This window comes from Amblyomma mixtum, chromosome 5, assembly GCF_055824585.1.
Source record: "Amblyomma mixtum isolate Tamu chromosome 5, ASM5582458v1, whole genome shotgun sequence".
Taxonomy (NCBI): domain Eukaryota; kingdom Metazoa; phylum Arthropoda; class Arachnida; order Ixodida; family Ixodidae; genus Amblyomma; species Amblyomma mixtum.
Genome location: NC_143016.1, coordinates 75692362 through 75716797, shown reverse-complemented (window position 1 = coordinate 75716797; position 24436 = coordinate 75692362). Strand labels below are relative to the sequence as shown.

The window sequence follows — 24436 nt, the reverse complement described above, 5'->3', positions numbered from 1 at the left end:
CGTTCTCTAAAAGTGTGCATTTAGTATGACATGACTTCTAGGCTAGGCTGCTGTGCACTGACCAAATTGAAAGGTGCAGCAAGATTGCAGTGTCCATGCGCAAGTCAGTGAAGATATGACAGCCTTTTAGTTAAACGATGACAGTTCTTTTGAAAAGGAGACTGACAGCTGTTCATTGCACCAAGATTGCTGACCTGGGCAGTCACGTCGAGCTCCACACATAGCAGTTCAGTGCGTATTTAAAAACCATGTACGTGTAATGCATGCGCAGTGACTTTATATAGAGAAACGATTTCCTGGGGCTGGTTGATGGCAACACTGTGCTGCAGTTTCCTGTGGGAAACTTCTCCATGTGTTCGGGCTGCTAACAAGTGTTGTTATAGCTGTTATGTAGCTGGCTGCAATTTGGCTATGACACTATGATGAGCAGATTACCAGGTCTTTATAGCTAATTAGTTCTGGAAGCAGCTTCAGAATGCCACTGCTCTTGAACTGCTTAAACTTGCACAGCAGATTTGTGGCACTGCCACAGAACTTGCAGAACTAGCGCATTTATTGAGTGCAGCCTAAGTGAACAGGCTTAGAGCATTGATGGAGAAATAAATGCAGGAGATGTTTCGGACATGGATGAATACCTGTATTGGCACTGCAGAAATTGAAATGCCAAAAAAAATGGCAACAAATTCAAATGTTTCAGCATGTAAAAATGCGCATATTGGTATGCATGTTTTGCATATGCGCATATTGGTATGATGTTTTACTTCAGATATCATGTGGGAGTGAGGGGCAGGCATGTTTTAATCGCCATTTGCAACAATTCAAACGCGAAGGCTAAAGTGACGAGCACAGTATCAGTGCCTCGGTCACCCCTTCTCCATTGTACTGCAGCTGCACCCGATGCAGTCTGTACATCCCTTGCCCTTGTGGGTGCAGCCATATTGGTGCTGGACTGTGGCAGCAGTGTTCCAGTTGACTGAAGTCACAGGGGCAGCTTATAGGACATGCGTGGCACAGTTCAGAATGCACATGTGCACTCAGTCAAGTTGTAAACGGTGAAAAGGTCTATACTGCAACCCGCAAGCCAAGTGGCCAACTTGTATAGACATTGTGCATTCTGAAAGGCCGTGGTCTCCTGTGCGGTTCGTATTGCACATTGCTGGGGTTGATACATTTAAGGAGGTGAGGGGGGAATGCATCCCTCGGTGTTTTACAAAAACCTATTTATTTCGTCAAGCATGTGAGGATTATAATATGTGCGACTGCAAAAAGCAGCTGTGCTTGCAAGCTTAGAAGTAATTCCGCTTGGCTGACTGCAGCGCTGGCCTAGTAGTTCCTAGCATGAGGGAGGTGTAGGGTTCAACCTTCCATGCTGCTGTGTACCCACCAGTGATGCCATGGGTACACGCTTTCCCCTGGCCTGATGCTTGGTTTATGTTGGGTGTGTTGGGTTATGTTGGGCTTGAGAAATGAGGCTTTGACCGCAGCTTGTGTAGACAAAAACACCTTCTGACGAAAGGAGAGCTTTGGCCAAAGCTGCCCTTGCACAAAAAAAGATTAATCATCATCAATTATGAGTGAAAATGATGCCTACTATGAGCGTTCTTGCTGCCAACAGGCAGTGCAGGCAGAGCACTATTTTCCTTTCTTTTTCCAGCCCTCCTAACGAGTGTAACAAGCACAGTTTTTATTCCAGGTGCGTTATGTCTGATGGCCCAAGTTCATTGGAAGGTTGGGATCCTATGAGAGAAGAGTATTACTCTGTCTCTTTCAATAGTTACAACCGAGGCCCTGGGGCCAACTTGCCGTTGGAGTGCTTGCCAGGCTTCTCCAAGTAATGATGTTTCTGGTGTTCTTGTTTGCGTAATTGTATTGTCAAGCTCAGTGTGTAGTAGTCAAAGAGCAGCTGGGAAAAGCAACCCGTTTATTCATAGATGTGCATTGATTATGGTATTCAACCGCGAATGCAGTATGTCGTGTACATATTTAAAGATGACAAAATGTAGAGCCCTTGTGCTCGTTGTACAAGTACATCTTAGTCATGTTGGTTATAACTTACGACCCCGTCGAAAGACTAGCATTGCCCATAAATGTATAGACACATGTATATGTCAGCATAGATGAGGTTACTGTCATTTTACTAATTGCTTATCTATGACTGTTAGTGGAAAATTTTTTTCATTGCAGGATATGTGTCTAAAGTATTTTTTTTTTTCACTTTTACTGGAAGTTTTTTTCAGCAGCTGCTTCTATGCAGCAGTTGCAATTTAAGCCTGAAGCTCAAGCTTTGCCTATGATTACGCAGCATTATCTGCAGCAGTGTTCGTGAAGATCCAGCTGAAGTTTGAAGGCATTGCTTGCGTCTTCATTTCTTAGCCTTTGTGCCTATTTGACCTGCAGTTGAGTTGCTTTATCATGGCTTTTGTCATTAATGCAACAGTTATCTGCTCAGTGCAATGCCTGCTCATTCGGGATGCTTTTCTGGGAATCTCTCTTGGAGGGCTAAGTTGAGAGTAAACAGCTTAGAGAGCTCAAATTAAGGGAAACTGTAAAAGCTGTGCCTTTATAATTTCTGCACTTTTGTTGCACATTTGGGAACATTTCTTTCAAACAACATCACTGGTGAGACGCTTCTAGGATTCCAAGACATTTCGAAATCAAGGAGGTGCTTCATAGCCTTATTAAAATTTCACTGTGATTGCGATTTGGCATGTGTTGAATTGGACTTGGCAAAGGAGCAGTTTCTGCAGATATTATTATAAATATGAGCAAACAGTTGTGATTGTGGGTGCCATGTTAGTAAGTTAGAAACATATTGGTTCATTTTGTTTGCCTAGCAATACTATGCCAGTTTAACATCCATTGTTATGCTATAGTCGTCGATTTGTGTTGTTTGGTTCATAAAGATGATTCTCATAAACAAAAAAGCATGTCGTCTGGCAATACAACTAGTTTACAATAAGTACTTTACCTTTTCCCACTGTTGGATACAACTGAAGAAGGATGCAGCAAGCGCCCCTTAAAGGAGATCCTCCGGCCAGAGATCCTCCGGCCAATAGCGTCAACCATTTGTCCTGACGTCGCGGTTTCTCTGGTTAATTCATGGTTAATCCCCTTGCATCTGCAAGTCTTGGCATTGTTGAAGCTGGCACGTGTAAGGAAATTAAGCATGACGTCATGGCAGTCGGTTGCCGCTATTGGCTAGAGGCCCTTCTTTGAAGGGCATTTTCTGCTTTGTTCTTGAGTTTTATTTCACGGTAGGTGTATGCATGCATGTATTTCAGCTGTGCTAATGGAAGCTGCTGTGACTCATCTGGAGTTTTTCTTTTTTTTTTTTACTGTTTGAGCATTGTGAGTAAGTAGTGGTTCGAGTTTGGACTCCCTGGCAGTTCAGCGCACTGGTATGTCTGTTTTTGTGGGTATCAGAAGCTGAACACACTTTTTATTTCGGTTCCCAGCGACTCTGAGGTCAAGAGGACAAGGACAATCGTTGTTAAAAACTTGCCTGTGGAAATAACAGAGGTGAGGAGTCCTGCATTACGGCTTAATTACCTAGTAATTCTAAGCACTTAATGCTAAGGAGGTGGCTTTCTCTTTGCTGTGAGGAGCAGCTTCACTGAATTTTTGGATGCAAGTTTTTTCCTTTAGAATGGTGCGCAGTACATTAGTATATATCAATCACAGCATGGAATTTGCCTATGCCAGCTGAATAATTTGCAGTAGACTGATTTCACGAACAGCTGCGCTACGCCGCTGCCGCCACAATGCACTCTGGGAGTTGTGGTGCTCCGGCTGGCGTCGGCATCGAAGCCAGCCCGCAGCTCTGTTGCGGCATTGACGCAAGAAGCAGCCCTGCTTGCATTGCCACGCTATGTTTCTCTGCATGAACGCTGGATTTGTGAGAGAAGTGGGTTCACTTGAAGCGTGTCATGTGCTCCGAAAACTGCGCAAAACGGAGTGGCCGTGATTTTTCGTTTTCTCTAAAAGGAAAGGTCCCCCGAGATGAAGTGTCGAAGCTGGTCATGAGAGGCAGCTGACGAAGTCCTGTTCAGCACATTTAGCTGTCTTGTCCCTGTTGGTCAGTGCATATTGGCAAGCGGTAAATTATTGAGGTCTGAAGCTCTGCAATGCCTTTAACGCGTTGCTCAGCTTTGAGGCAGTCCCTTAAATTGCCAATAAGGAGGTGGTCTGGTTCACCTTCGTGCTGCTTCGTCAGACCATCTTTGCAGAGTTTTCTGCCCGACGTAAGGTTGTGGGTGAACCAGTGCGCGAAATTTTTTAGTCGTATTCAGGAAACCACAATGTGTGTACGCTTGATGCGCATATTCATTCCTGGGACCCCTAGCTGCCAAGGTAGCAATAGTGCTTTTTCTATTTCAAGGAATGAAGAAGCGTGTGTCTAAAACCGTGGAAATGCGGAATAATTTGTAACGTTTTGTTGCATGTCAGTCTTTCAACATACGTGATATTGACATTTCAGCAGCATGTCATTTATGCCGCAATATCACTCCCGTTTTACTCAGTATTCTTAGAAAAAAAAAAAAAAAAGATGGTTATCTAGTGTTTACCCATCAGTGAACATGTTCAGACTTGTACAGAGAAAATGGCGAGAGTTAGTAGCGTGGGAGGCACCCTGGAAACAAATATTATGTTACACTAAATCAAAAAGACATTTGTGTTGCAACAGTCTGCTCAAAAATCTACTCTTTGTTCACAAAATTAAAAACCACTGAACCTTAATTTCGTGCGCTCAAAACCTCCCCAATGACTTTTTCCATTTTGCACTGAACACAAGCATTTGTCACAACTCTCTATACAAAAGCGGCATTTCTCGCTCGTACTGCTCAGCTTTTGTGTTGGTAACCCACCGAGCACATTATGAAGATATTTATATGTTTATGTGAATGAAAAAAAAAACTGCTGCGTGGCCAGTTCTAAACAAGGATCATGAAAAAGGAAAGACTGAAAATGTACTGTGACACGGCTATAGTGGCTATAGCGAATGCCTAGATGGATACAGTAAAAAATACATGATGAAATGAGGCAAACACTCTCTGAAGGCGTGCACCGATGTGCGTAGAAATGTTCTGCTTGCAAAAGGAGCAAAAGTGACAGTCAAGCGCGTTTTCATCGTTAGCTGCAAAAATTTTTAACGACAAGGTTCAAGTAACAAGCACAGCATCGCCATCGCGGTCACTCCACTCCGTGCAGCAACTGGATACCCTCTCAGCGCTGCTTTTGCTGCGATTAGCACTGTACTCCTCAAAACTTTGTAGTGGTGCCTCCGTGGCATTCAGCTCAACACAATAAATGAAACAGTGGAAAGCTACTGCAAGTGAGTATCAAGCTTTTGAAGGTGCCAGTAAAGAGAGCTGTAGTGCAGACTAAAGCCCCTCCATGACTGTGAGTGCACAGACGACGCCACAAATTACTACAGCCAAGATGGTGCTTGGCTACATCCGGTAAATGCGCGCACGCGTAGTGGGCTTTGTGAAATTGGTCTATTGAATTTTGTTCATGTTATTTCAGCTTCAAGAGCCAAATAGTGGCAGTGTTTAAGATGAATTTAGGTCATGTGAGGCGTGCAGAAACTGTCAGGTAATTGCTGCTTGTTGATTTTTTCTCATTCCAGGGCCCACTTGCATGAAGCGAATTGAGTCTAGTTCCCGGTCTTGTCTTATTCACAGTCTAAACACTCCGCTGGGTTTGAGGGAACTGGGAAAAAAAAACTAAACACGAACGTTACAGGAAAGCATCATTTGTCAGTTAACGTGCTTGTCCTTTTTTGGCGTTTGCTTTTCTGGGCAGCTGTACTTAGGTAAAATAAAAACATGAGCACTAGCTGGCAATTGAAGCTCTTAGTCGGCGTTTGTGTTTTTTTTTTCTTTCATGGTGTGGTTGAGGGGTCCACCTACAGAATGAGCCATTTACATCCATTTTCTTTCCTCAAATCCAGCGAAGGGTCTAGACTGTGAATAGGACTAGTCCGGCAACTAGACTAGGCCTCATGCAAGCAGGCCCGCTGTAAGGGTTGGGGTGAATTAAAACAAAGAAAGCAGCTCCCATACTGTAGTTTTTGTATGCCTTATACGACCTCCACTTGTCTTTGACGTCACATCCACCATTCTGCTGTTGGAACCAAACCAACGTGAGAGAAAACACTTGTTGGCGCAGTCCTTATGGCTCTCCATATTTCCCAAAGTCCTGCGCATCACTGCAGAAAGAGAACGCACAACTAAAATTTGGTGTCCCTGCTCCTTTATACGAAATTGAAGTGATTTTCGTACTACTATATTAACTAGCTGTACTTGTTGTCCTGGCTGCCTGATACCCCTGTCACACGGGCACGTTAAAGTCCTTTAAGGTAATGTTTCTTTATATTAAGGGAGTTGCGCGAGATGTCACACGGAAAAGTTAAAGGACGTTTCGCTAAAGCAAGCTTTATAATAAGGGAGCGCGGCGATCTCCCTCAGCAAGCGAAAGGAGCACCCTGTTCCCAGTGAGCAACACAATATTTCTCATGGTCAGCATCAATAAACGTTTGGTATATTTAAAAACATGTTATAACTGCGGAAATTTGGCACGATGTCACCGCAGACACTGGCGGATAGGCGCATGAATAACAAAACAAGCAAAGTGGTCCATGGTGGCTGGGATAGACGCGAACAAGGCTACATTTACCTAAAACACGTTGTTTTATAAATTGTGCTACTGGGCCGCTGCCTGAGTTTGCAAAAAAAAACATTCTGGGTGCAAAAATAACTAATACAAAAATAAAAATGCTAACTAAACATAATTTTTTGTCGCAAACATGCAAACAAAACCGAAAGTGTTGGCCCCCTGGTGGCACGAGAAGAAAGCAGCTAAAGGTCGGCTCTGCGCCGTGTAGCACCGCCACCGGTACTTAAGATAATGCTACCTTTACCGGCTCGCTCGCCTTTATAATAAAGGAGCTTTATGGAGCCTGTGTGACAGGGGTATGAGTCTCATTGGAAGGAGATTCTTTGTGCTAGTTTCAAAGGAACTAACAACTGACCAAAAGTGACATGAGATTTTGGTGGAAATGAAAAGGTTTTGCCTCATATTTTAAGAACCGAGCGCTGCAGTATTGAAGGAATGAAAGTTTATTTTGATTTAGCATTGAAAAAATTACATAATGACGGTCACTTTGTGGCATAACCCTTTGCAGCTGGCAATTCACAACACACCAAGCTGAGTTGGGTGTGACAGTTGCCGTTGTGCAGGCACCTAGGCATACCAAGGGAAGGGTAGAGGAAGGCATAGAAGTATTTATTTTATTTATTTATTTAGAGATACTGTCAATCCACTGGGGATTTTAACAGGAAGGGCGCTGGAACAAGGCACATCAAAGTGAAAACTACAACAACGTCATGAATAATGGACACAAAGAGTGAACAAGAAGAAGGATTGAAGGGCAATATAAACGACTACAGTGTCGCACTTAATTAAGGTTCAATACATAAAAGTCACGGGTACAGCAATAGGATCGTCGGATTGTACAGTTTGTTCAAGACAAGATAACATAATCAATACATGGGATATATATGACATTAGAAACGAACAAGCACTGGTAAGAAAAATAGCAAGGCAAAAAAGGAAGTTGTCAACAAAGGTTCAGAATTCAAGTGTGTTTACGAGTGAAGATAATTTTCTACTGACTGAGTAAAGATATCTAGTAATGTGCTGCGGGTAATAGAGTGGTCAAGGGTGTTCCATTCTCTTATTGTGAGTGGAAAAAAGGAGTATTTCAGGCAGTCCGTACGAAATGTGTGCTATTTTAATGTTTCTGAGTGTCTGTGACATGTAGGTCTTGTCTCTGGGGCCATAAGGTACCTAGTTTTATCAAGGTTAAGCTGATTATGGAGTAACTGGTAAAGTATTTTTAGTCGTGCAAGTTTAGCTCTATTTTCCAGAGCGAGAATCCCGGCTGTCTTGAGTAGTTCGGTGGGTGAGTGAGTAGGCCTGTATTTATTAAACATAAATCTTACTGCCTTTCTTTGGATTGCTTCTAATTTTCCTATGAGATATTTAGTATGCGGAAACCATGCAACGTTCGCATATTCGAGTACCGATCGTACGAAAGCGTTGTATGCAATTGGGTTTGGGGAAAGTATTCATCCACACTTGATACCACATGACGTCCTGTTGCCAAGTAAGGGAGGGATTGGGTGAGGGGTAATGTTGCTGAGCAAGGCATAGTATTTTTTTTTTGGCTCTGGTATTTTTGTAAAAAAATAATAATAAAAATTTGTCTCCAGCTTGGCCTGAGGAATTTGTTTGAGAGCTGTGGAAAAGTCCTTAACGCCCAGCGACTTAATCCAAAGCCTGAATACCCGGACAAGACTATTGGGTGAGAAACACCTACTTCTTTTGGTAGCCTTTCTCTTTGCTTTTGTTGAGAGGATATGCGTTGTCTTCCCAGCCATTTATGTGCATGTAGGAATTAAACTGGCTGACGGTAGTGATGTGGAGCTCCTGGAACACAAAAGGACTGTTTTTGCAGATTTGTGGATTTTCAGACGACGAAAGAGGCCATCAACGCGATTGGCACCTTCCACGACCAACCTCCATTTCACTTGAAAGTGAGCATTGCCAGCATGTCGCTCTCGGACAGGTGGAAGATAGACAGCAGGATGAAGGCAAGAAATGCTGTTTCTTTCATGTTTTGGCCATTCTTTGAGTTGCAAGTGAATTGGGGGGGGGGGGGGGGGCAGTAACATTAAGTTTTTCTCAATGTGTACTGTGATTTTTCGTTTCCCCTGCCCTTAAATAACGCAGGACGAGTTGGATGACATACGTCGAAGCATTGAGCAAAGGCATGGGCTGCCTCCCCATACTGGTCCTCCTCCCTCAATGGGTGCTGGGAGAGGTGAGGGTGATTTCTGCTTTGTCCACACTGAATCACTTTATTTAGCAGTGCAAGTTGCATTCGCTCCCCTCTCTTTTTCTCTGGCTGTTTTTCTCTGTGCTGCTCCCGGCTTTTGCTGCACTGCAGTTGCACAAGCTTAATAGTGTGACTGTGCGTGTGAGTCGCTGCCATGGCTTTAGCGTTTGGCTGTTGGTTTCAAGGTTGCGGGTTTGATTCTGGCTGCATTGGTCATATCTCGATGGAGACTGAACACAGGAACGCCAGCGTGCTGTGCATTGTCAACGCATATTAATGAACCCATGAACCCCGGGGGGTGTAAATTGATCAGGAGCCGTCCACTACGGTGTCCCTCTTAGCCCATGTCTCGCTTCGGGGTGTTAAACCCCACAATTTACAATTCAATTGTGTGAATGCTTCATCTCGGTGCTGACTGTCGCAGAGACTCACTTGCTCGTGCTCCCGTGTCCACTTTTACAGGAAGAAGTGTCCTCTCGTATGATCGTTTTTCACCTGAGGAGGTAAGTTTGCTTTTTTGTTCCCTGCTTGATTTCCCTGTTCTGGGAAAATAGCATTAGTTCCTGTTCTTTTCACTTGCAATGGCTCTGAGAATTCGTTGCGATATGAAGCTTTCTGCAGCTAGGGAGAACAATGTACGGGGTATGACTAGACTTCTGCAGTTTTTCTGTCACCATTGAACATCACTGCCACTGCTTCATCTAATAGTTAACCGCTTCCGCGGGATTTAAAGCACTGCCACTCAGTTCTGTCTACTGCTGCTCTTCAGTGGTAGCAAGTCTTTCACGACTAGGCCAATGCAGCAACTTCAAGTTTATAATAACGAAGTAATTACTCATTGGCGTCCACCCTAAGTGCAGCCATGCGGCTACAGAGGAAAGCTATACAGCTTCCAGAGAAACTTCGTAGTTGAACAAAAATTCGTCCTGGTCCAGGGTACGAACCTGGGACCACAGCTTCACCAGAGCACTCACTCTACCAATTGAGCTAACCGACCAGTAACTCAAAGTGGGAACAGTGTTGGTCCAGTGTTTAGGAGAATCACCCAAGGTGGAGTAGATTTATAATGAAAAGAATATTACAAGTCTACTCCACTTTGGGGGATTCCCCTAAACATTTGACCAACACGGTTCTCACTTCGAGTTATTGATCAATTTGCTCTTGCTCTACCACATGCTGTCCGTCCTGGTTAGCTCAGTTGGTGGAGCAACTGCTCCGGTGAAGTGGTGGTCCGAGGTTCGAACCCCTGACCAGGACAAATTTTTCTTACGAAGTTATGAACTACGAAGTTTCAGTGGAAGCTGTGTAGCTTTTTTTTGTAGCTGTATGGCTGCGCTTGGGTGGATGCCAATGAGTAATTCCTCCCTTATTACAGGGGTGGAAGTGCTGCGCCAATTGCGCCATGCTGCGGCAATTTGATCTCCTGCGCCAAGATGCGCCTAAACGGCAATTTACGCCCATTGCAAGTAAATGGAACCAAATTTAGCCGAGTGTTATTGTCAGCTGGGCAACACTGGGCGCTCGCTACGAAACGGAGGCAACTGCATTCGCATCGACATTTGGGTTCGCTCTTGGAGGAAGAAAAAAATTACCGAATACACTGGAAATTCTGGTGTGCTTGGCGAATGCCTTGTGGTCAACCCACAGCCGCTTTCCCGAACCGCTTGGCGCATGGCGGGCTTCCCGCGTGTGCGGTTTTTGTCTTTGGTGACTGCGGTCTCTATTTTGATTGCAGTGTTTTAGAGCGAGCTCTTTGGCGCCTGTTTCGCGGCGTCGCCGTCGCTGGTCTTCATTGTGTTCATTGACAGTGACATTTTACACTCTGATCATTTAAGGAAAAGGAAGCGTTGCAGTGTTTTAGAGGGAGCCCTTTGGCGCTCGTTGACATTTTACACTCAGATCATTTTAAGGAAAGGAAGCGTTGCAGTGTTATAGAGGGAGCTCTTTGGCGGAAACGTTGCCCTTGCCATTGTCTGTGTTCACTTTGTTCATTGGCGTTGGCGTTGATGTTTTACACTCCGATCATTTTAAGGAAAGGAAGCGCTCATAACTGGCTCCCTGGGTCAGTGCACACCTGAATCCCACTTTTGGGTTGTTGCGGCAGCTAGCAATCATGGCTGTACAGGAAGGGAGGCAGTGGGAGTGAAAAAAAAAAGACAGAAGGGCCATAGGGAAGAAAATGAAAATTCTATTTGAGGCAAGGAAATTCCGCAGTAACTGTCTTGCATCTCTTGGTGAACATCTGGGTGGACACACGTCATCCGTTTGCAGAGGAAGTAGGAGTGAAAGAAGGAACAGAAAGAGGGCTGTAGTGAAGGAAATGAATTTGAGGAATGGAAATTACTGAGGAGGTTGTGCCAAATTGAATTTGAGGAAAGGAAATTGTTGGAGGAGGTGGTTGTGCTGTGGTGCTAGCCTGGAGGAGAGGCCACAGTTGGCACGATTTCAGCGCAAGCACAGACACTGTGAGCATGAGCCATTAAAGGCTTTCACTCTGGAGATAAACAGCGCTTAAAACAGCGTCCTTGCCATAGGCCTGGCCGACTAGCCCCAAACCGAATCGGTTGTTTAGGATTCCGGACACCTTGACCTGCAAAGCAAGCGCCAGTGCGAGTGGGCAGGGTAAACGGCGGGTAAACAGCGCGTGAATATAATTTTATTTACCTGAGCTAATTACACAAATGAATTACGAACTTCTTGCACGTGGTGCTGCCAGGGAATGGACACCTGGCTTACTACCCGTCGTGTGAGGTACTGTCGTGCTCTTACCTCGCACACAGTTGGCGTTGCTTTGGTTTGGCCTGGCCAGTTATGGGGTTACATCTTCACAGCGGCGTGGCCGTCGTCCCCTTGCTACTCGCACCTTTCACAGCCGTACAGAGCAACGCGTTCTTCCGCAGCCTGCCTTGGGTGCACCCGCGTGTATGCTGGTGCATTTTTTTTCATATATGCTTGGGTGTTAAATTCTTGGTGCGCATTTACGTGAGGGCGCAAATTATGTGAGTACCTTCTTGTTGGTTTGGCTGCAACAATGTTCCGAATTTTAAAATCCACTGGTTGGCGGGTATTGATTCTTTTTTTTTTTCGGTCCTGACAGTATATTCTAGATTCTGCAGCACTCTTTTGACGGTTTTGACGAACTGTCGCCAATATGGTGTTTTCTTTTTTTTTTTCTGAACTGAAATTGATGACAGCTAATTTACTGCAACTACTGTTTGCAGCAGCTGCCACATGTCTATTTTTTTATGAACTCTAGCAAATATCTTTAGAGCGATTGCAGTCCTTTTAAAGAATTCTGGCCTGTAGGATTGATGATCAATATTTGTGCAGTTTTTGGGCGAGTTGCAAACAAAATTGCTCTCAGTCGCATTTAAATGTTGCCAGTCTGCTCCAAAAGTGCTCCCAAATAGCCTACAAATTGCTCCATATCTGCTCCAAAATGGGACTTTTGCTGCTCCAAAGCTGCTCCAAAATAAGACTTTTGCTGCTCCCGTGCCTGCTCCAAAAAGCTGGAGCCTGCTTCCACCCCTGTTATTACAACTCTACTCTGCCTTGGTTGATTCCCCTAAACATTGGACCAACTTCAAGTTTAATGGGACATTTGTATTTCTAAGCACCAAATGGAAGCACTGAGTGGAAGACTGCCGCTGCTGACCGTGCATCGCACCCATTGTCTCTTATCCTGCCATAGGTCCACTGCGCATTGCTATGCTCTGCAGCTTTTCCTATTGAGTCTCCTTTGTCCGTTGCTCTTTTGTCACTCACTTGGAAGCCCGTGGTAGCTTTGTTATTGCATGCCCACAGCATCCTTGTTTTTGATGTTTTCCTTGCACTGCGGCAGCGGTGAGAAAAGACGCCAGACGGATTGTTTCCATAAAACCGCTAGGGCACTGCATGTGTGTGACGATCGGCCATGTGAAAGGTAGATACTAAAAACTGTTTGCATGTCAGAAATGTGTTCTTGGTGAACAATTTTGCTGCTGCTCTCTGGGCTGTCTTGATTGACAGGTTTACTGGCGTGAGCTAATCATGAGCAGTTCTTGCATGCAAACAGCGTGGACAGTTTGGTCCCTGGCTTGTCGTTGCAAATTGTAGTTGCCAAAACATTGCCACAGTTTAGTGAGACAAAGTGTAGGAACCACTGCCTGGCTTGGCGACTGCTTTGGTCTTGTGATAAGTGGTCTGGCAAATTCTTTGTGCAAATCTCCACGCTGTGCAAAGGTAGTAATGAAATTGACCTTGTCCGGTAATGTTGCATTGTGTAAGTATTTGAGTGCAGCTTTGTATTTAGCCTTTTAAATTTGCCACACCTTCTCATTGTCTCGTTTCCTATGCTCACAGCTGAAGACCATCTGTGTGGATGTGGCACGCACGGGCGAGCGACGTGTGTACAGCAGCAGCAGCAGCAGCAGTAGTAGCAGTGGCAGGAGCAGCCGAAGTAGCATCTCATCGGACACCTCCGTTGAGACTTGCATTCTGGCTGACAATGAAGATAACAACGTTAAGGTTACCATCAAACCCAATGCCAGAGGGCAGCAAGTGCGCACGGTGGTTATACAGGACGCTCATGACCAACCACCTGAGCAGAAATGTGTCCTTTGTGGTGCACACTGTAAGTGCTGTGCTTTCTTGGCATCATCTTAATTGATTGTTGAAGTTTAGTGTCTATTTTGCATATTCTTCATTGCCTTGTTTAGTACGTAGCTGCATGTTTGTGTACTGAAGCGGCGGGGCAGCTGGGTCCTTCCTTCAGTGAGCAGCCAATGTGTTTCACACTTTTACTGATTTGAAGAGTCACACGGCTCGTAAACATTAGCTGTCTGGGTGGTAGTTGTACGCAGCATTTTGGTGCACGCAGTTGCACGCAGCCTCTATCGCCATGCACTGGTAGCGAAGCTCAGAAAACGAAACTATGCGGTGACGAGTGCTCGTAGGCATCGGTAACCAGTTGGAGGGGCCAAATTTTTAGCTCGCACAGCGCTGCAAACCTGATTCATCCGAACTCGGCTGCCGCTCTTTCACATGCTGGAGCATGGGAGCAAGGCACAAAAAGTTAGTTAGATGAATTTTAAGAGAAGTGACATTAAAATGCACTGAAATATGGCCAGCCAACCAAGAATTTGAAATTTGGGTTTAATAACCGAAAGTTCAAATTATCTTAGTTTGAATTATTGTGGGTGCACTACTATTACTGCTGCTTCCGCAGGATTGCCCCTCGCTTATTTAAAACCAGAGAGTACTTTCAGGTACGTTAACTTATGCTTATGATGGGTGAAAACAAAATTTGCAATACGTGTTTCTTTTTTATTTTTAGTGTAAATTATGTACTTGTGCCGATATTCGAAACTATTGAAAAATAACGTGCATTGATATTCAAAACTCTTTGAAAGTATTCTGTTCGATTCATAGCCAAACCTTTGATATTTGCACACCTCTAGAAGAAATAAAATGCATAGAATTGTTGGATTATGTTATGCTTGCATGTTATTATACTTCTGTGTAGAATCACTGATTTTTCTTTTTTTTTCTTTTTTTTTTTCCAGCTGAATTCCTGTGCCCTGCATGCAAGGCATTCTACTGTTCGCCAGAATGCCAGTTGAAGGACTGGCCAGCGCACAAGGAATTTTGCAAGCCAAAGGGGTGCGTTGATCTAAGTGTTTGCTTGGTACAGTTTCTTGGCATGTTAGCGTAGGGCTGGTTCCAAGTTAGTCCAGTTGTTTAACAGTCTTCAGAGCATAAACACTTGGTTCACGCCCAAATTTCTCTTTACTGAGGCTCCTTGATTGCAGCCAAATGTTGGGTGCCTTAAACTGGAAAAAAAAAAAAAGTTCATAATTACTTTCAAAGGAGGATATAATTAGGTCAAGAAACCTTGGAGGTGGTGAACATGTATTGTTTATTTTTTAGCTGCAGATGAATAGAAGGATTTGCTCGATTTAGTTTTACTTTTAAGCTGAAAAAAAAACAGTTCTTGGTACTTATTTTCACAACTCATTATTATGTTAGTCGTGCACTCGAGTGTGCCTTACCTCTGTTTTGGTTTCTTTCTTGTTTTGCTGACTGGTGTTCTCCTTTTGATTACTATGCTTTTCTTTTCTTTATCATAGTTTGCTGCCCACACCTCAAGAGAGGGCTCCGGAGAAGCATGTAGGCACGTCATCACCAAGACCGAGCAGTCAGAAAAGCTCTCCTGAAAAGGATAAAGCAAGATTCTCGCCAAAACAGCAAGGCGGCCAAAAGAGCAATGTACTTGTATATATTGTCTTGTTCATTTGAGAGCTGTAGGAATATAGACACCTAATTTTGGTGGCATGTTTTCTTCTCCACAGTGATGCAGAAGACACTACTGTGCGTGAATCACCATGTGGAATTTGCCTATGACTGCTAAATAATTTATAATCGAACTTTTCTGTTGTGTCGTTTCGGTTTTAACAGGCGAACGATGGCTGTGACATTAAAGAGAGGTTATAGGTCACCTGAGGCACGGAAAAACTGCGATATAATCGCTGCTTCATTGTTTTAATTCACTGCAGTGCTGAAGCCAGCCTTCCTCAAGAGCCGAAATGGCAATGTTTGTAGAAGCACCGATGATATTGCAGTTTTTCATGTCTCACGTGACCTATGACCTCTCGTCGACGTCATAGCCATCGTCCGGCTGTTGAAACCGAAACTGAAACAGCACCAGAAAGAAATTCGATTATAAATTATTTAGTGGTAATAGGAGCATACCACGTGGTAATCCGTGTACAATAAATAATTAATGCCTTACGTCTTATTACAAAGAAGAAAACACGCACCCAAAAGTTAGGTGTCTATACATTTTTAATGTGACAGTGTTAGATCTAATGTTCGGAGAAAAAGCTACGTGTGTCGTCACTCTAATTCAAAATTGGTTGGCAGAGGTCGTGATGTCGCGTCGCAGTCAACCAATGAGAGCGAGGTATGACGTCAGACACCTCGAGGGGTTGGTGGGCTGCCAGCTAGCTGTGCAGCAGTCGGAGAATGTGAAAAGTTTCCACTGCTTAGTGCTTGGCTCGTCGAGTCGTGTGACAGGATGCATGGCGTGGCTGTTGGGGGTAGAGTAGCAGAGAAGGAGCACTTCTCAAAAAGAAAGCGGCTCCAAGACTGATGCGTGCTTCCTGTAATGGTGCTGGAGGAGTTGAGATGGAGGGCTGAGTGACTTCTAGCACTGTCGCACTCGGATTCCTAAGGGTTCATCAGGAGTTGGCAATTTTTTTTTGTTATCCTGCAAAAGTAGCTGTGGTTATGCGAGCAGGTTTATAAACCTTATTCTGTGGGGTAATTTCTTGCTGTGCACCGTTTTTACATGTACCTGCGACGAAAGTAGTACTCAAAGCAGTGAGAATTGGCTTGTATGCAGGAAACAAGTTGGCGTACGGCGTGCTTGATTCTTATTGATTTTGTAACTTGCCTTGTCAGATATCCTAGCATAGTGCAGTACAAGTACTCTGCGTCCAGACAAAGCCAGCAAATTTAACAAAGTCACAGTTATGAGGGACCATGTAATTTTGTGTGCAGATTCTTAATGTGTCATTCAATTTCATGTAAAAAGGAAGAAAAAAATTTCCTTATGCACCTATGTACAGTGAAACCTTGTTAAGCATACCTCGTCGGAGTGCGAAAAAACTGCTATGCGGGAGTTGCCGAAAATATGTCCACTCACCTTGTAAAACTCGGGTAGACCGTGAAAGAAGGTACACATGGTTCCTTTATATGGAAGATACACATTTACATAGGACCACAGAAATTGTTTCTATGCTAGCGGCTAAGGATGCCTCACCGCTACTAGTGTAGTGAGAGAGGTAGGAAGAGGGGAGAGAGAAAGAGGTCCGGGAGAGAGTTTATTTTCTCATTTGTAAAGTGGCAGCTTCAAAACCCTGCAACTCAAGATCTATGATGGGTAGGATAATAACTACACCCTTAATGCATTCTTTGATGTCCTGAAAAAGCAATTTTAGCAAGCTTCCTGCAGCAGAAATTTCTTAGCAGCTCTAGTCAAAAAAGTAGCATACCATAATGCATAAGTGCGCAAGTGCTTGTTTAATATGACATTGAATGACATTTGCAATTAGAACGCAAAAATACGTTTCCTGATGATTTCAGAATTTTTACTTCATTGATAAAATTAATTTTAGGACCCTCTTGACCCTTAGCGGGCAGGTGAGTAACCACAGCATTCAGACTCTCTTTATTTGCCAAGCCCAGTTCCTGATAAGCTCCAAGAGTGTTTCAGCTTCTCCTGACCATTGTGCATGGGGAAGTAACCTGACTTTCCTTCCCCCCCCCCCCCCCCCCCCCCCTCCCTTGCTTTCCTTCCTTTTCTCCCCTCATGCAAGGCACACCCTGGTGGCATGCAGGACAAGATGCATGGCAAACCGGGCCACTCCGAGCCATCCGGAAACCAAGAGAAATCGCCTTCCCAGCCTCCAAACAGGCCACGGACCAGCCCACAGTCTCATTCCCCAGCTCCTAAGGTGCAGAGTCCATTTCTCCCTGCCTAGTGCAGTACAGTCGGGGCCAAAGGTCTCTGGACCAGATGTTCCTCAAACGAAGCCGATAGCTCTACTGTTAGCCGGCGGCGGGAGATCACTTTTGTGGAGGTAAAAGTCAAAATTTTGTTCTTTCATCTCCACAAGTGCAGTCTCCAGCCGCCGCCTAATAGTAGAGCTGTTGGCTTCGTTTGAGGAACACCTGGTCCAGAGACTTTTGTCCCCGACTGTACATGCACTGTCTTCCTCTGTGTTTCTGTCGTTACTCTCATGAGCCCTGTTATGTGGATTACTGGCAGATTGCCTTGAATCCTGCTGGTGAAAAATGCCCTGTGGAATGTTTTAACTGCCGGACGGTTTTGCAAAGTTTCAGCATGGCTGGGCTGTCATTAATGGAGAGTAAGTGTGGAAAACTGTTGTAAGCCTGTATTCATGCTCTTTGCAGTCGGCACCAGCTCACCCCAAAGGTGACATGCTGTTGAGTGGACGCCAGCCGGAACGAGCTACGTTGCCATTGAAGGAGCCTGTCGAAGTAAGTTGTTTGTCCTGTCAACCTTGAATATCAGTCATGCAGTGTGTGCTGGGTGTGTGAAGTGGCCGAGTAATGCTGTTTTCTTTTCAAGAAAGCATGGACCATCAAACCTTAGTTGTCTGGTTTCTCTGCGTGAACCTGGCCTTCTTGTGGCCTTTACATGCCCTCATGTTCTTCCTTACCGGCTGCAGCGGCAGACATCCTCTACGACAGCTGAGCTTCACGGCATTAAAGAAGCTGTTTCCTGTACCCCGCATCTAACTCTTGGCAGATGGTCTATCTTTACCGACTCCGAAGCCACAGTGTCTGTGAGGCATTTTTGACGTAACGCTTTTTTTCTTGTGTAGCTTACTTCTGCGAGTCTTGTGAACAGTCTTAACCTCGTTGCAACTGACATTGTGTTGTACAGTAGAATCTTGGTGATTCTCACGGAGTCTAAAAAAAAAATGTTCTTATAATCCAAAACGAACGAAATCCGTATTCTGAAGCATGGAAGAAGATGCATTCTTGCAGATCTATGAATACTAGCTGGTTGGATTTATTTACGGCCGCATGCCATCATTCGCTCAATCATGACGTGTGTGATGAGCAGACCATGTGCCATTGCTCACTCTAATCCTAATAAAACTAAGTCGCCTGGCTTAAATTTATATGCTGATCTCGAATCTGTAGTTACCTCTGTAAATTAATTAGTCCCTGGAATGATTAATTTTAATTATTCATTGATTAGTACCTTAAATTAAAAAAAATTAGCCCAATAAAATTAATTTATAATGCATGGCCACATAGTTTAGTCAATAAAGAGTGCGATAGTCAAAGCAGTTTCTAAAATTTATCGTTATTAAAGTAGAACCCCACTGTTACATTCCCGAGTGGTGTGTTTTCTGAGCTGCTATGTTTTTATTAGCCAGTCCTGGCTGTTAGGTCACAGATGTGGCAGCGTTCCCACTTGCCACATTGCGAATGTCACTTCGCTGATAGTGGTTTACCCCATGCTGATATTTTGACAGCCTACGTTTAGTGCACACAGAATGGGGATGTTGTACCGGCCAAAGTGCAACTCGTAGAACATCGGCGCTTTGCGTTCAGTGGTTTCCGGCATGTCGCGCCCACACCAGCAGCGAACACACTTGCGGGCGGCATGAATCTTTTCACGGCTGTCGGCGCATATTCATCACCGCTGCGGTGCGGGCGCGAACGACCGAAGCCGCGAAAACTTTAACTACCGTATTTTCCGGTGTATAAGACGCGTTTTTTTTTTTTCAAAAATCTTGCTGGTGCGTCCTATACAAGGGTGCGTCTTATATGCGAATTTTTCGTTTTTTTTTGCGAGTTCAGAAATTACTCAGGTTCATGTTCAAGCTTTTTTTACCGGAAAAATATTACTACCAATAATGCGGTTGCAACATGGTTAATACTTCAATACGGAGACCGCCGTGCGCAACTTTTTTAGATGAACTTTATCATGAAACGGCGGGGTTGACCACTTCCGGGATCTTAAACACGCGGCCGTTTCAGAGACCCCAAGGAAAGGTAATGTGAAATGCCAAAAGATGGCGACAGTCGCGCTTCTCGCCATTGTCAAGACAAGCCAAGAGAAGCCGATGTTTTTTTTTTAGTCACCCTTTGCAAGTATGTAGTGTGAAGAGAATGCTTCAGACGTGTTGCCTTTTCGATAGCGCATCTGAAGATGAAGACTTTGAAGGTTTTATGTAAAAATAAATTGTTATGGACATAAAGAGAGTTCTTTCGCTTTTTTTTTCTTTTGTGCTAAAACATAGGCTGGTATGGCGTGAGTGTTGCCTTTTTCGATCACTTAGCGTTGCTTAAGAACTCACACATACGGTGCATTTTGCGATGGTCCCATAAGCATGTTTAATTAAGCCTCACTAGCCTAACTGGGTAAATTGGGGTGCGTCCTATACACGGGTGCGTCTTATACAAGGGTGCGTCTTGTACACCGGAAAATACGGTATATGGTGGCAAAATCCACGCAGGCTGTGCATATCAGATGCAGTTTCTGCGTAGGTTGGCTCCAAGTTGTGTTTCTGTCATTTGTTTTTTCCTTCTCCTGCAGCTTAAGGGGGGACCCTGGTCTTTGAAAAAATATTTTTATTAATGAAGTCACAGTTATGAAATTTCCAGGCCACATGTAGTTTTGTGCACTGATTCTGGATATGTCATTTAATTTCGTGTAAAACAATTCCTTGAGCACTTGTGCAATTTATATGCCAGTATTTTGGGAAAAGTTTTGCAGAAAATTTGCTGCAGGAAACTCGCTCAAATGCATGCCATTGGATTCTCTTGACACCAAGGAATGCAATAAGGGTAAAATTATCATCCTGGCTATCATAGAACTTGAGTTATAGAGTTTTGAAGTTGTCGCTTCAGAAATGAGAAGAAAAGTGTGTACTCCTGTTTGTGAAGTGGCAGCTTTAGTACCCTGTAACTCAAGTTCTATGACAGCCAGGATGATAATTTTACCCTTATTGCATTCCTTGGTGTCCAGAGAGCCCAATGGCATGCATTTCAGCGAGTTTCCTGCAGCAAATTTTCTTATATGCTCTCTCCAATAGACTTGCATAAAAATTGCACAAGTGCTCAACGAATTGTTTTACACAAAATTAAATCTAAAATCAGCATACAAAAATACATGTGGCCTGAAAATTTCATTACTATATCTAGATTAATAAAAAAATTTTTTCAAGACCAGGGTCCCTCCTTAATGGGGGGACCCTGCTCCTTAGAAAAAAAAAATAATGAAGTCACAATTGTGCAGTCTTGAGGGAACATGCATTTTTGTGTGCTGATACTACATATGTCTTTTAATTTTATGTGAAAGAAGTTCTTATATGTTACGCATGTCTTTTGGAGAGAGCATTTGAGAAATTTTGCTGCAGGGAATTTGCTGAAATGCATGCCATTGATTTGTCTTGACATCAAGGAGTGCATTGAGCGTAGAGTTATCATCCTGCCTATCATAGGATTTGAGTTGAGGGGTTTTGAAATCTCCACTTCACAGACTGAAGGCCAAGTCGGTATTCCTGTTTCAGGAGCGGCAACATAAAAACCCCGTATTGAATTATTTTACAATTTCCTTAACTGTTCGCTGGAATGAGGTTTGACAGTAGCTCTAGATCCCAAAAATGCCACAGAAAACCAGTGTATGGGCGATCTTTTATGGTATGGGTGACCAGTGTCCCACCATAAGGTTGCAGAAACTCTTATTATTACGGAGCAGTTCTGCTTTTAAGCCTGTCGTTTTCATGAATTACAGCGCTTCATGGAACTGCAAAAAAATCGTTATTGCTCAATTTTTTGTCTCCGAAGGATATTGCTCAGGTTTTCACCTAATAAATTTTACTTTTACGCAGATGGTTTTTGACAATTTCAGTTAATTCGGATGTTAATTCAGGTGTTTTTTTTCTACTTCTTTGGAAGTCCAAATTAGGGAGGTTTTACTGCACAGCTGTTCTTGGTGCACCCAGCTCTGCATGTTTTGCTAGGTTGGTTCTTTTTGTTTTCAAATGTAACTGTAGGGGAAAAGCGCAGTCACTTCTTGCGCGGCCGGCCAAGAAGGCGAGTCTCCTTTCTGACTACTCATTAGAGCTGTGCACGGGCCGCAAATTTCAGCCCGCACCCGGCCTGAGCCCTACACTACTGATGGAGGCCCAGCCCGGCCCGACACTGAAGACACCTAAGCCCGCCCGGGCCCGGCCCGACCTGCAAAACTGAAATTGAAGTGACGATGAAACAGAAAGAGACGATTTAAGGAAAATCAGTTTATTTCAATGTTTTTAAAATGCTCGGCTCTCATGGTCTAGATGAAAATTAGTGAGTATATGCAAACATGGCGCATGTGGAGAGTTATCGCCTACGCCTACGCAGGTAACCATGGCGAGCAAGAAGATAATGGTCACAACACGTCGTTGTTGCCACACGAGCGAGAATTCTGTTGTCCCGTACATGTGATAACGACCCCCTCCCACCCGGCCCCCGTCAACGCGTGGCGGAGGGTACTTTTGCGAGTGCCTTCGGTTCGACACACCTCACCTTCCTTTGTGCAGTGTCATTTGGGCTCGTGAGACCACTCATGTGGAGATTAGTTTCGAACCTTGCAACAGTAGGGCGGCTGGAGCCACGCAGGAGCGATCGCGAAGCCCGGCCGGCCCGTCCGAGACAAATATACCGTGGCTTGAGCCCGGCCCGGGCCCGGGTGAATAGACTTCCGCAAGGCCCGAGCCCGGCCCGCGGGCCGGGCCGGGTACGGGCTTTCGGGCCGGCCCGAGCCCGTGCACAGCTCTACTACTCATTAGTGCACTCACCACTGGCTGGCAGAGAAAATGTGGTGCACATCCCGCAAGAAACGGTGGCAGCGCAGAAAGTGCTTTCATGGCAGACCAAGCAGTTCTGACCATTTTTTTGTGTTCTAAAGGTTGCTACTCCTAATGGCTGCTCCGCGTGTGGCTGTATGGTGAGCCCTGCCTTTTCAGTGTGTATTTGAAGCACCGTTGAAGCCAGGTGTGGATGCCATGTTCGTGACAGCTACCATTTCATGACCGTTCGTTTCCTCTTTGTGTGGATTTTCTCCGTGCACTGGTTGATTGGCCTTTTCTTCTTTCTCTACCACCCTTTTTTTTTTTTGTTTAGGTGGCCTTCTCCTATGGCACCAGCTTGTCCGAGTTCTATCTGCAGAGTTTCAGCCAGATGCCGCAGTTGGCAGAGCTGCAGGGCAAGCTGCAGGCATCCTGTGCAGGGAGCAGCGGCAGCCACTCGCCTGCCAAGGGAGAAATTTGTGCAGCCCTGTTCAAAGATGACGGCCAGTGGTATCGTGCAAGGGTCGATTCAGTGGTGAGTTTTTTTGTTTTTTTTTCTCCGCGGTGGCCTTTGTCTTGAGCGCCCATTTCCAAACGCTTTGTATCTGGGAGAACCTCTCCGCGACCCTGCACAGCAGAGTAATCCCAAATGCTTTTGAACTGAAGTCTTCATCAAGGGATAGAGCGTGGTGTGGCTCATGAAGGTTGAATAGCACCTGGTTGAAGAGGTTTGTGACGGAACAGCGCAAAACACCGGGACAAGAGACAAGCGCTGACTTACAACTGATTTTTATTTCAAAGAAACACTGCTTCTTATACCTTCTTCACCCCCTCAAAAACATATGCGTCACAACCATATCGTTCAAGCTTCCAAAAGATTACAACATACGACAAATAATCACAGATTTATAATCACATTTTTAACATGTCAAATTCTTTCTTTGTCAAAGCAACAGACGGCGTGCTGACGATATGGTTGTGACGCATATGTTTTTGAGGGGGTGAAGAAGGTATAAGAAGCAGTGTTTCTTCGAAATAAAAATCAGTTGTAAGTCAGCGCTTGTCTCTTGTCCCGGTGTTTTGCGCTGTTCCGTCACAAATGAATAACCAACATGCCCAAGCTAGTGTCCTGGTTGAAGAGGTAGTTCCCCATTTTGCCTATTAAGGACTTCAAAGGAGTTTCTTTTAAAGGGGAGACGCGGGTCTTAAAATGAACATTTTTATTGTTAGAGATATCGCAGTAAAATTAGACTTGTATATGCTTCTCCTCCTGTTTTAAAAAAATATAATTAGTTTTGAAATATCCTAATAACCATATTATGAAAAAATAACTCAACCCTAATTAGGTATTTCTTTTAGGTCGCTAGGACACTTTCCCCCAATATTCTTGGTTCCAATAGACCCCTCCCTTACGTAAACAGTGTGACATGAAAAAGGTGTGCCCCAATGGGCAAAATCGTCGACTTTTGGTTCTGAACCGGTTTTTCTGGTGCCGAGCGCTCCCCCACCACCTTTGTTCCCCGATTTGAAACGCTTCACAGCCTTTCTTCTCCCGGTGTGAGCCCTCTCGGTACGGTGCATGTTTTGCCCATTGGACCAGAAACACGTGCGCTGATGACGTAGGCTGGGAGAGGTATATTGAAATGAAGGTGTAGCCAAATATCTGCCATGCAGGACTATGCTATTTATATTGTTCTTGAGATTGTTCTTGATATTGTTCTTGAGCGCCTCTGACGTAGTTCACTCCACCCTGCGCTTTGCGTCACGCGTCCCGGACTGGCGGCCTGCGCTATCGCTGCTTATCTCGCTTCGCTCCGTGGCCTCATGGAATGCTGCGCTGGAACAAAAACGGATTGACACAAAGTGCAGGGCGGAGCGAGCTACGTCACAGGCGCTCACAGACGCTGTGTTGAAGCTGTGAAGCTGCCTACCAGGGTGACTTTTTCTCGCTTCGTTACGCGCGCAAAAAATTTTTTCATGAAAATCTTTTTTCTTGGCTGGACTGTTTGGAAGACGATCTGCAATTCTGCTAATACAACATATTCCCTAAAATAAAAATTATAAAAGTTAATTAACGTATTCAGTTAATCAGCGAACTAATTAAAGTAGTTTGCCTCTTACCTGGTGTCCGCCGTAGCCCTCAGTATAGCCCCAGGGTTAAAATACCGTATTTACT

The 24436-nt window shown here is 44.5% G+C and overlaps 1 protein-coding gene across 9 annotated transcripts in view; it reads left to right on the top strand.

Moving 5' to 3' along the window:
* LOC149342715 (tudor domain-containing protein 1-like) overlaps positions 1 to 24436 on the top strand; it is a 47736-nt gene that overhangs the window by 2200 nt on the left and 21100 nt on the right. For 2 of the 9 annotated variants that reach the window (XM_089545180.1, XM_089545175.1), the window contains exons 2-13: positions 1694 to 1831; positions 3456 to 3519; positions 8277 to 8368; positions 8522 to 8657; positions 8797 to 8887; positions 9365 to 9405; positions 13244 to 13514; positions 14446 to 14542; positions 15010 to 15154; positions 17260 to 17397; positions 17858 to 17944; positions 22595 to 22795. In XM_089545180.1, coding sequence (XP_089401306.1) covers positions 1701 to 1831; positions 3456 to 3519; positions 8277 to 8368; positions 8522 to 8657; positions 8797 to 8887; positions 9365 to 9405; positions 13244 to 13514; positions 14446 to 14542; positions 15010 to 15154; positions 17260 to 17397; positions 17858 to 17944; positions 22595 to 22795 — 1494 coding nt within the window. In that variant the 5' untranslated portion in view covers positions 1694 to 1700. Of the gene's footprint in view, positions 1 to 1681; positions 1832 to 3455; positions 3520 to 8276; positions 8369 to 8521; positions 8658 to 8796; positions 8888 to 9364; positions 9406 to 13243; positions 13515 to 14445; positions 14543 to 15009; positions 15155 to 17259; positions 17398 to 17857; positions 17945 to 22594; positions 22796 to 24436 lie in introns of those variants that run through there. The other 7 variants (XM_089545179.1, XM_089545177.1, XM_089545178.1 and 4 more) reach the window with 7 other exon arrangements.